At 38.8% G+C, this 12678-nt stretch overlaps 1 protein-coding gene across 1 annotated transcript in view; it reads right to left on the bottom strand.

Annotated features, from left to right (window-relative positions):
* Positions 1-5029, bottom strand: part of vav3 (vav guanine nucleotide exchange factor 3) — a 62709-nt gene extending 57680 nt beyond the window's left edge. The window contains exon 1 of the mRNA XM_084398999.1: positions 4635-5029. Coding sequence (XP_084255125.1) covers positions 4635-4838 — 204 coding nt within the window. The 5' untranslated portion in view covers positions 4839-5029. The remainder of the gene's footprint in view (positions 1-4634) is intronic.
* Between the last annotated feature and the right edge of the window lie 7649 nt (positions 5030-12678).

The raw sequence follows: 12678 nt of genomic DNA, 5'->3' as shown, positions 1-12678 counted from the left end.
GGTGAGCTTGTGCAAATTGTAGCCTCTTTTTCCTATTTGTAGTGGAGATGAGTGGTACCCGGTGGGGTCTTCTGCTGTTGTAACCCATCCGCCTCAAGGTTGTGCGTGTTGTGGCGTCACAAATGCTTTGCTGCATACCTCGGTTGTAACGAGTGGTTATTTCAGTCAAAGTTGCTCTTCTATCAGCTTGAATCAGTCGGCCCATTCTCCTCTGACCTCTAGCATCAACAAGGCATTTTCGCCCACAGGACTGCCGCATACTGGATGTTTTTCCCTTTTCACACCATTCTTTGTAAACCCTAGAAATGGTTGTGCATGAAAATCCCAGTAACTGAGCAGATTGTGAAATACTCAGACCGGCCCGTCTGGCACCAACAACCATGCCACGCTCAAAATTGCTTAAATCACCTTTCTTTCCCATTCTGACATTCAGTTTGGAGTTCAGGAGATTGTCTTGACCAGGACCACACCCCTAAATGCATTGAAGCAACTGCCATGTGATTGGTTGATTAGATAATTGCATTAATGAGAAATTGAACAGGTGTTCCTAATAATCCTTTAGGTGAGTGTATATCAATATTCCTACAAATTAATAATAATAATAATAATAACACATTATAAGCGCCAAACTCAGTACATGCAGAGATTAATTTGTGTAGAGCAGCATTTATTGCGAACCGATGCGCTCTGAGACTGTGTAATAGAACACAGTGCAGTGCTTCACTATGCAAAACATTTTTAACAGATCAATCATCTATTTATTTGATCTCATCTAGACTTCTGTAACTCTTTATACTATGGTGTGTAAGCCGATCCTCAAAATGCTGTTGCAAGGTTGTTGACAGGCAGATGAAGGTTCGATCACATTACACCCATTCTCGTCTCACTAAACTGGCTACCAGTTGAATTCAGAATTATTTTTTTTATTCTAACTCTCTTAATTATCAAGCACATTCTTATCTTTCAGAAGCAATTTCCATCCATAAACCAAACAGGACATTGAGTGCCTGTAATTTAGATTGTGCAGGATACTGACAACCACTCACATATCCAAAACTGCACAGTAAGGCCCTGACATCACGATGCAACTTTTGCATGTTGTTTCAAACATTCAAACACACGCATATGATGCTCTGACCAGTCTCTGACCCCTTTAGGGTCTCACATGGAGCTTTTAACACACTGTCTATGCAAAGTACAGTATATGTGTTATTCAAGGAGGGCAGATTCTCCATGGACACTAGACATAAAAAATTAAAGAATATATTTGAAAAACGGCCCAGAATCTGTCATGTACATTTTGTACATCACATCGTATTACAGCGAAAATTCAAAGACTGAGACGGTGTTCCGACAGGAGCTTGTTGCTCGACTGTTTCAGTGAAAAAAGAGACGGATCTGAGCCGCTAGAGGTTCTGATGTTTCACCGTGGCTCAGTCAAGGGTCTTTAGAGGACGTTAAGTTTCATTTCCTTCCTCCATCCCATTTCCTCATTTCCCCAGCGAGCGTCAATGCTCGGAAACTATCTGCCCAACAAGTGGGCGTCGGCATTCGTGTTTCCCCCTCCAACCTAGAGATGAGACAGTGACTATCCGGCATTACAATGACCGTGTGAAATACTCACTTGCCGGGCTTTTTTTTTTGTGTGTGTGTACGTTTTGCACAACTGGGAATGAAAGTAAAGGGGTTACGTACAGTATTTGCATATGTACTGACTGTAGATGACTTCACTGTTTAATGATGAAACCTTACAGACTTTACTCTCACTGACATCTGTTGATATCTAAATAAAGTTCTGAAGGCCTGCAAAACACCTGTTGCCATTTCCTTCCACTCTTCACAAAAGTGCACATGTTAAACGGAAGAAACCCATAACCCAGCCACTGTCTGATCAACGCAGTGCGTGAGAAAGGCACTTGGCTTTGTGGCTTCCTCAAACTTGCACTTCCACGTTTCAAACATGCCTGTGTTTTGAAACTGTAATATATGCAGGCCCAGATATAATCCACAGACTGCTGTTTCATTTTCTATGCTGATTACCTATATAATATAATATTAAATAATAAATTATTCATTAAATATATTAAATTATATAAATCATATAAATAAATTAAAATAGAAATCAAAAGAAAAATAAATATTACTATTTTAACTGTACACTCAAAATCTTACTGAGCCCAAAAATTTTAACAACAGTATATAATTATGTTATATACATATATATATATATGGCAAAGTTTAAGTTGAACAGCTATTAAAGTCTTCATTGTCACATGATCCTTCAGAAATCATTCTAATATGCTGCTTTGCTGCTCAAGAAACATTACTTACATTATCAATGTTGAAAACAGTTGTGCAGTTTTATATATCTTTGATGAATAGAAAGTTCAAAAGAATAGCATTTATTTAAAATATGTTTTTTAACAATGTAAACAGGCCTACGTATATAATTAGTTTCAAGGTATCTTCTTCAAAATTGCCTGTCTAAATGTAACTGTAAAATAGTGTAACCCCTCCTTCCCACACAAAAACACCCCCTTTCTTTCCCCGAATATCAACATTAATGCCGAAATTTCAGAGACGAATTCGCCATTATATTTTAATTACACGCCTATCGTGGGGTGAAGGGAAACCCAAAGTGCCCATTGGGCCCCTGGAGGTGCTCTGATGAGGTGGGGACTCCAGCTTTTAGTTTGGTCTCATCACTGCTTTTGTCTGAGCTGTTCCCCTGGGACGGCTGCGTCTGTGTCCCATGTGCTGTAATGAGTCTTTGATAAAATAGCTGCCAAAAACGTCATGAATAATTCATGCAAGGATTCAGATGTTGCCCTTTAGAGATGGAAATTTCACCTCCACGCTCAAAACACTGGTTTACACAGACCATTTGCTCATTTTCTGTCCCTTTTTTGCATACGTTAGTTCTCTGTGGAGTTCTTCCTTTGGTGAATGGAGACACATCTACGTATGTCAGTGCAGATGAAAATCATGTGCTCAAAAAAAGAAACTGTGATAAAACAAACCAAATGAAATGAAAGCAGCCTATCTGATGTAACCAGAAGCAAGGGGATGCCTCAAAGCCAGAATGACGTCATTTTGATCAGATGTCAAACTTCCACAGAATATGTATATAATGTATATAACATTGTGTTTTTTCTAATTGTCAGTAAACCAGTGAACCGGACCAGGCCTGTGGTTTGAAAACTAAAAGCTATTGACTAAAGTTCTATTGACTTTTTTTAAATGCTTCTTGGAATCCGCTCACTGTGACTGCACCACATTGACAAATGTAACGCAAAGTGTATGTGTGCCTGTCTAGTTACTGGGCATAAAGTTTGTTAAAGGTGACTGTGAATACTATATTTGTCAGTTCTATGAAGTGTCACTGTGTTGATGGCAGCTTTCACCTCATGTGAAATGATTCATCAACATGAAATCAAGTCCAGACTTTGAGCAGATGGTGTGAGAAAACACAGAACGAGACATATTTCAGAGGCCGCTGTTTTCAATAATGCAGCTTCCCGCAGACACTGAAACTAATCCTCCTCTCACCTGACAGGGTACAGCGAACGAGACCAGACTAAAACAGCTTTCATCTGACCCTGATCCTGACCGGAACCAAAAAGCTGTAGATTCATGGTTTTGGTCAAACAATGCATCAAAAAGCACTATGTCCTATTAGGTTCAATTCAGGGCTGTCAAATCGATTAATCGCGATATATCGCATCTAACATAAAAGTTTGTGTTTGCATAATATAAGTGTGTGCGTATATATTATAATATTTATCCTGACTATGTCTGTATTTATTATGAATATGTGTGTATATATACTGTTACACAATACAGACACACACACACACATATATATATATATATATATATAGGCTATGTGTGTGTGTGTATGTACACAGACATGCACAAACAAACACACGTTTATATAAATATAAAAATATACATACACATATATATTATATAAACACAAACTTTTACGTGAGATGCGATTAATCGCGATTTATCGATGACAGTCCTAATACTTTTTTCATGATCAGTGCTAGCTGGAATCATTTCACATACATTTTCTTTCATAGACAGCTATTTTTTACTTTATAATTGTATTGCTATGTTTTGAAAAGCATCTTAAACCCTGGCTGAAAGTAGGCTTACTACATATATTAAACATATTATTATTATTGATGTTGTTGTTGTCATTATTAACAGTAGCAACTCAATTGCGTGACCCTCAACATGTTGGTGTCAATGAGAAGCCGACCTGAATTAACATTTTTATTTTATTATGTGATATTATTTTAATGATATTTTAAAAAGAACTGTTTGAAGAAAAATGATTGAGTGCACCTTAAAAAATCAGAATCTCTCTTCACAGTGTTACTGCGTTGCTCACATTCACCGATAGGGGGCAGAATTCAGCACACAAATAACGGTACAGCGTTGACAAAATATCAACTTTCTGTTGCTAAATATTTCACGTGCAAGTAGCTATAAAGCAGTAACATCACCTTTTTCATACACATGACACCGTATGTTTCCAAAAATCAAATATGTTTAACTCTGTTATTATTGAGTCTATTCTATTCTTACTGTAAACATACAACTTCTTGCCTTCGTGCATCCCTTACCTGTGACATCTGTGGTCTCAGGTTGATCTCCCTCAGGTTGAGGGACTGGGGTCTTAGGTTGTTTAGGAGCTGGCACAGGAGGACCCCATCCCGCAGGGTCTGAGCCAGGTCGAACACCTGAGCGGACTCCCATGTCACCCGATGGTTCGGTGGCAGCACCTTACAATTGATCAGCCATAACGCACACTGTCTCCAATGCTCCATCCTGTCCAGCGATGCACAGTACAAGATTAAACACCAATCCAAAACCAAAGCGCAAGTGGCGTCTCCTCATCCGATGCGCATAGCAGAATCACGGGCGATATAATGAATGGATGGTGTTTCCAGGGTTGGAGCACCAGCGGAGAGTGACTGATCCGTGTGCTGCTGCTCTCCTCATTCGCTCTTTCACCTCTTTTTTCTCCCCTCCCCGCGCCCTCCCTCTCGCTCTCTCTCTCTCTCTCACTGTGTCTTCCTGCTTTAGATGTTCCGTATGTTGCGCTGCAGACTTGACACCCGGAACACCCAGAGGAGGTAATATATAGTGGCCGCAAAACGTAGCATTTTAGCTACGTCAGGGTGCGAATTATGAGGGGAATATCAAAACAAAAAAGTAGAGGGGTTCTCAACTAAGTAGGCTCTTCTTTTACAAATAAGTTCATATATTTCAATAGTTTTTTAAAAGCATTTCAGTGACCAATAAAATTGATTTTCAAGCTAGCCAGAGTTCACTACGTTCGTGCGCTTTCCGTTCACTTATTAATGCGCTATTCTATGATGCAAGTGTTCACACTGAAAATTCCAAAAAGAAAAAGTGCACTTTAAATAGCCTACCCGGATGATGCACTAAATTAACGGAAAAACGAAGTATGGAATGTTGGACACTTCATTTTATTTATTTTTTTATTTTTGTATGCCAGTGAGTCACATTACAAACAATGAACATGGCAATAGTCAACATATATATATAGTATAAAAAATATTGAACAAATATAGACATTGGCTGCATCTGAAATCGCATACCATACAGTATATAGGTATACTATACCATAGGCTATAGGCGAAAAAACCCATGAGGCCACGGGAGAGGTTTTATGAAAGGCAGTGAAGCGACACAGCTGACGCTGGTAGGTCATGTGGTAAGGGCAACATGGCAAATGTAGTAGTACATCCAGATTACATTACACACTTTCATACTACATAGGACTTACTTTTTTAGCGATAGTGAAGTAATTACTTACTCAAAATAAGTAACTACTCAAGAGAGTATGCGATTTCAGACGCAGCCTACATTTTGGACACCATGCTGTCGCATCTTTAATTGCATAGCGGAGGGGGAGGGGCATCAGACTCAGATGTTCAATGACAAAATAAACATATAAAATTGATACACTACATGGATAAGTACATAGTGCACAAGTACATAGAAAAAGTGCAGTGTGTCATTTGAGACGCAACTTATGTGTACATTGGACGGCAGGCCTAACGAATAAAGGTCTGTCATTATTTACCATATCGCTTCCGCATTTATATATCCCAAGCATATTAAAACGTAAAAAAAATGTTTTACTGTAACAAATGTGGGCCTATTTATCATTGATAGTTAATAGTAGGTAATCCATTAACTATTACTAACTATTTTTAAGAATGTTGGTAACCAAACAGCTTGACTTCCATAGCATTTTTTTTTTTTTTTTATACTATGGAAGTCAATGGGGCCCATCATCTGTTTGGTTACACATATTCTTCAAAATATCTTCTTTTGTGTTTAGCAGAAGAAAGAAATTCATACAAGTTTGGAACAATTTGGGGGCGAGTAAATGATGACAGAATTTGTAAGTGAACTATCTCTTTAAGCATGTCCAAATACATTTTGGGTGACACTGTATGATGATTAAATCAGTCCATATCCACAGTCTAACCTTTTCAAACTTGCATCATATCCCCAACTACATGGCAGAAGATTCAGACATACTTTGAGCTGAAATAAGAGGCCTATTTGTTCACCTCATCTGCAGTTTTTTCAGTAAGGAAGTTTGAATGAGTGTTGGCTGAAGAGAGCATTCTCCAGATAAGCAGTAGTGAAACAGGATGATGCATGGTCATGGATATCCTGTATCTGTCTCTCTGCTCCTGTCATGATGAACTCAAGGCGGTCTTTATTCAACACTGCCAACTAAGAATGTGCATTTTCACTTCAGCATTAGAAATCATGAAATGAAAATGCACGGTCACGCTTTGCCACTCACGCTTTGTTTGAATAGAACTAAAATCAAATCTACAATACAGTAAATTTGTAATATTGTCTTTTAAGCTTGCAGAAATAAAAAAATTTAATTCATGTGCCCTCATAATCTTTATGGCGTGAGGGCGGGACAACCTGTCACTCACACGAGATCGACCAATAGCAAACCACAACCATCCAATGAATTCCAATAGACAATATCAAGCCCACCCTACATTTTTTCTCATTCGAGATGACGTTTCACTCGGATATACATCACAATAGGGAAGAAAATAATATCATAAATGAAAGCTTTAGCGTAAAGTTCTGCCAGGAAGACTCAATGTTAAGGTCACTCGTTACTTTCTGGTCTATCCAATCACTTAGAGTATAAAAGATCGTAACTTGAGTTCGCAGATGATGATGCGAACATCCACCTCCATCCTCCCCACCACCCCCAGGTTGGTCCCTGTCCATACCTCCCCTGGGGTCGGCTGCGCCCCTGCCTTCATCTTCAGGCAGGATATGCAGAGCCGCTACCCTCTGAAAGTGAACTACGCCAAAGAACTTAACCATCCAATATTTCTGTTTTCGTTTTCTGGTCTATTAACTTATAAATGTTATTGTGATATCATCTCACCTTCCGAATCTTTCTAGTAGAACTTCCTTTTCATGCCGACTTTAATGTGTTTGAATTGACTTGATTTGAATAGCTCTTTGCATGTTCAACAAACACCAGCTAAGATGTTTACATGTTTTAGAAGGCCGCAGTGAGAGAGACGGTGGACCAGGGAGTCTTGAGCGTGCCGTGACAGTAAATTAAACCATCTGTCTGTCATAACCAAAGTGTGTTAGGAGCCTAATAAGCTCTGGGTGGAATTCTTTATTTATTTTCCTTCTGTTTTAGGGTTGACCGAGGGGAGCTCGGCTGGTGTGACGCAGGATGCTACAGCGTAGCAGATTTCCTGAACCCATGCTGCTTCACTCATCACCCAGGTTGTGTTTCTATCCCATTTAACACCGGTTTGGAAGGGATGGACGCCTCCATCAATCACATATCAATCCCCAGAGAGACTATCAGACTGAGTAATAACGCGAATCAGCCTTGCTGTGACCGTTTCCACATGGTGGGAGGGGTTTATCTGTAAAGCAATGCTTTGTGATTGGCTGGAGAAGAGAAAGAGGAAGCATGACAATGTGGGCCAGCGCAGGAAGGAAGTGGAGAATGCAGGATGTTTGGAGCCAATGTCTATCTCTGTTTCCCTCCACAATTTTAGAGACTTGGCACACGGCAGATAGCCCCCTCTGAGCTGACAGATGATCAAAGCGTCACACGCTTGCCAAATGCTCAGAGAGACTAGCGCTCTGCCACATTGCTGCAATTCCAATAACTGCCATCCTTGCATGACCTGCATTGTGTAGGTAATTTATAGCCAGACGCGGCGTGCTAATGACACTGCATATGGTGACAATACCTGATGACTAGCATCATGATTATATTTCACAAGCAAAGATCAAGGTTGTGTTCGAAATTGAATACGAACTAAGATTACACAGTCAATTGTTACGTTTAAAAAAACAATTGTTAAAAGTGTGTTACGGGTTCAATATAAGTTAAAGGGATAGTTCAACCAAAAATAAAAATTGTGTCATCCTTTACTCACCCTCATGTCGTTCCAAACCTGTATGCATTTCTGTCTTCTGCTGAACACAAAAGAAGATAACCAAACAGTTTCCATTCACATTGACATCCACTGTATTTTTTTGTCCATACAATGGAAGTCAATGGAAATCCAAAACTGTTTAGTTCAAACATTCTTCAAAATATCTTCTTTTGTCTTTCACAGAAGAAAGTAATTCACCTAAAGGTTCAGAACGACATGAGTGTGAGTGTTTAAATAAACATTTAAACAACTGTATACATATAACTTATGTAATAATACACACGGTTTAACAAAAATATTAATGTTTATAAAATTATGAGCTTCACATTTAGGCTTTTTTGAAGTCAAATAATTTCGATACAATTAATATTTCAATGATACGCACAATTTAACAGCAAATTGTGTTCTGAGAGAAAAGGTAATGGCCCTTTACTAATATCTAGATGAAACAATTTTAGTTAAAACCCATTTGTAGAAGTATTGATCCATGTGCAGTGCACAGAGTCCACAGCAGAAATCAATAGCCAGAGACCCCAGGAGGAACAGAGCCAGACATCTGATAGGGTTTCTCGGGCATAGAGCTGTCAGCTGTGCAAGGACAGGGGCAAAGTACCGGACGATAAACAAAGAGGAGCATATAATAGAGACAGCTAAAGTCACAAGGGTCACAGGTCTGTAATCGTGAGCCACAAGGCAAGTAAATAAAAGAGCTGCCCTGAACACACCGTTCAAAAGTTTGGGATTTTTTAAATGTTTTGGAAAGAAGTCTCTTATGCTCACACTGGCTGCATTTATTTTATAAAAAACACACTCACAGTAGGCTAAAATAGTAATATTGCAATACTATTACAATTTAAAATAATTGTATCTATTAAATCTATCTATTAAAAAATGATTTGAATAGATTTTAAAATGTAATGTATTACTCTGATGACAAAGCAGAGCATGATCCTTCAGAAATATTCCAATATTCTGATTTGCTGGTCAAGAAATATTTCTTATTATAATCAATGTTGAAAACGTGCTGCAATTTTTTTTTTGTGGAAACGGATACAATTTTCAAGATTCTTTGAAGAATAGAAAATTCAAAGTATAGAATTTATTTCAAATATTTTTATATAGTACTGTTGTAATCTGTGAAAATGTAATCTCCACAGGTAAAAAAAAAAAAAAAAAAAAACTGATTTAGAAGTGCTCCCTCTACTGGATGATTAATATAACTTCACGTTGCCTGGATCTGGTATTTGTCTACCCTTGTCTAAAATCAAACAATGTTCGACGTTGAGCTATATTATAAACATACTCATGACTAAGCTCTGTTGTTACAGTAGGTACAGCATTACTATAATCATAGTCACAGCCTTGAGTACCTATAAAATGATTTACTAACCATTAAGGGCCAAAAACATCCATTATCATTTTTGTTCTGTCCTTCCACTAAGTAAACTATGGTTGATACCGATAGGAAATAACCATTCATTTCATACATTCCATCATGCTATAAAAGACCACTGGGTCTATGTGGGGGTGAACTTTTTTAGGGGGGTCGGGGGTGTGGATAACGTGACATGACAACATGTTTAATAGCAATATTACAGGACAGCAAAAAAAGAGAGAGAGAGTGCGGGGTGACAGTTTGAGAGACCGCAGCGAGGTATAATTTTAGACATTTTTTTTTTAATTTGTGCTCATGAAGCATGTCTGTGTTCTGAAAGCATACGCATCTGATGAATCAGGTTATGAGAGTCTGTTTTTGGTCTTGGTGTCGCAGATGGCCTGCACCCGGGAGGACAGGCTAACATGGTGCCAAGGGAATAATTCTTTGAAAGATTCTTCTTCAAAAAGACTGGCTTCTGTAGTAAAGGTAAAATGTGTTTCAACCAAGTAGTTAAAGGGATTTTTTTTTCTTCTTTTTTTTTCTGTTTGTTACTTGAATTTTGTTGGTTTAAATATCACATTAAAGGTGGAAAAAGATCTGACATGATTTTACATCTCAAAAAGCTACAATTTAACAGGGATGTGTAGATGTTTTAGTAGCCTACACACACTGTAACGGTTTTGCTCAGTTATGTCCTGTTTTAGTTTTGTTTTCACTCTGTTTGATCGTTTCCCATTTTCCTGTGTTCCCTTTAGTTCCCCTGGCTGTTAATTAGTTCCCACACCTGTTTCTGTGCTACTCACTATCTCCCTGCTTCATATAACCAGAGTTTTCCTTAGTTTTTGATCCGGTCTTGTCAATGTTTAATGGTTGTGTTCTACTGAGTATTCTCCATTGCTGTATTATTAAATTCAGTTTATTTCACCAAATCTCCTGTGTTGTGCATCCTAACATGACATTTTTTTCATGTTGTGGCATATTGCATCTCTTTTTCCACAATATTCGAATTTTGCCTTCCTTGATCAATTTAGTTCTACTCATTAAAAATACTTACAGACCAAATTTTTGAGTTCCTGTTTACTGACATTGAGCATCAGAGGCCCTGAAGATCACACTCCTAATTAACAGGCCATAAAGAATTTGAAGTCTAAAAGCTTTCATAAGGAACATGGAATCTAGCCTTTAGCCTAATTTATGTAAGCGGATACCTTAAACAGGATGTGATGTAGATTTAAACTGGCTATGGTACAGTAGTCGTGCTGTACACTGGAAGGTGGGAGATATTGTAGAGGAGACAGCACTGTCTGTGGCCGTAACTCTTGCTGCCAGGTACCCTCAGAAACATTCAGGCGTCTGCTCTTCTTGCACAGACAGGAAATCATTAACTAAAATGCAAAGTATAAACAGTAAAACTTTTTTTTGGTGTCGTATGCAAACTGCGTTGTAACTCATTTTCTTAAGGGTCTTAAAGCACTTCATTTAGAGTAGCATCTATGCCAGTGCTCTGGACTGTTTTATAGTAGAAAAAAAATTATAGTAGAAAAAAGGTTATTTAAATGCTAAAAAATTTCTTAACACTCAAAAAAAAAATATATATATATATATACACTCACCTAAAGGATTATTAGGAACACCATACTAATACTGTGTTTGCCCCCCTTTCGCCTTCAGAACTGCCTTAATTCTACGTGGCATTGATTCAACAAGGTGCTGAAAGCATTCTTTAGAAATGTTGGCCCATATTGATAGGATAGCATCTTGCAGTTGATGGAGATTTGTGGGATGCACATCCAGGGCACGAAGCTCCCATTCCACCACATCCCAAAGATGCTCTATTGGGTTGAGATCTGGTGACTGTGGGGACCATTTTAGTACAGTGAACTCATTGTCATGTTCAAGAAACCAATTTGAAATGATTCGAGCTTTGTGACATGGTGCATTATCCTGCTGGAAGTAGCCATCAGAGGATGGGTACATGGTGGTCATAAAGGGATGGACATGGTCAGAAACAATGCTCAGGTAGGCCGTGGCATTTAAATGATGCCCAATTGGCACTAAGGGGCCTAAAGTGTGCCAAGAAAACATCCCCCACACCATTACACCACCACCACCAGCCTGCACAGTGGTAACAAGGCATGATGGATCCATGTTCTCATTCTGTTTACGCCAAATTCTGACTCTACCATCTGAATGTCTCAACAGAAATCGAGACTCATCAGACCAGGCAACATTTTTCCAGTCTTCAACTGTCCAATTTTGGTGAGCTCGTGCAAATTGTAGCCTCTTTTTCCTATTTGTAGTGGAGATGAGTGGTACCCGGTGGGGTCTTCTGCTGTTGTAGCCCATCCGCCTCAAGGTTGTGCGTGTTGTGGCTTCACAAATGCTTTGCTGCATACCTCGGTTGTAACGAGTGGTTATTTCAGTCAAAGTTGCTCTTCTATCAGCTTGAATCAGTCTGCCCATTCTCCTCTGACCTCTAGCATCAACAAGGCATTTTCGCCCACAGGACTGCCGCATACTGGATGTTTTTCCCTTTCACACCATTCTTTGTAAACCCTAGAAATGGTTGTGCGTGAAAATCCCAGTAACTGAGCAGATTGTGAAATACTCAGACCAGCCCGTCTGGCACCAACAACCATGCCACGCTCAAAATTGCTTAAATCACCTTTCTTTCCCATTCTGACATTCAGTTTGGAGTTCAGGAGATTGTCTTGACCAGGACCACACCCCTAAATGCATTGAAGCAACTGCCATGTGATTGGTTGATTAGATAACTGCATTAATGAGAAATTGAACAGG

This window comes from Rutilus rutilus, assembly GCF_951802725.1.
Source record: "Rutilus rutilus genome assembly, chromosome: 24".
In the NCBI taxonomy this organism is placed as follows: domain Eukaryota; kingdom Metazoa; phylum Chordata; class Actinopteri; order Cypriniformes; family Leuciscidae; genus Rutilus; species Rutilus rutilus.
Note: the sequence above shows the minus strand (reverse complement) of the source record. Positions and strands in the feature narration are given on the sequence as shown.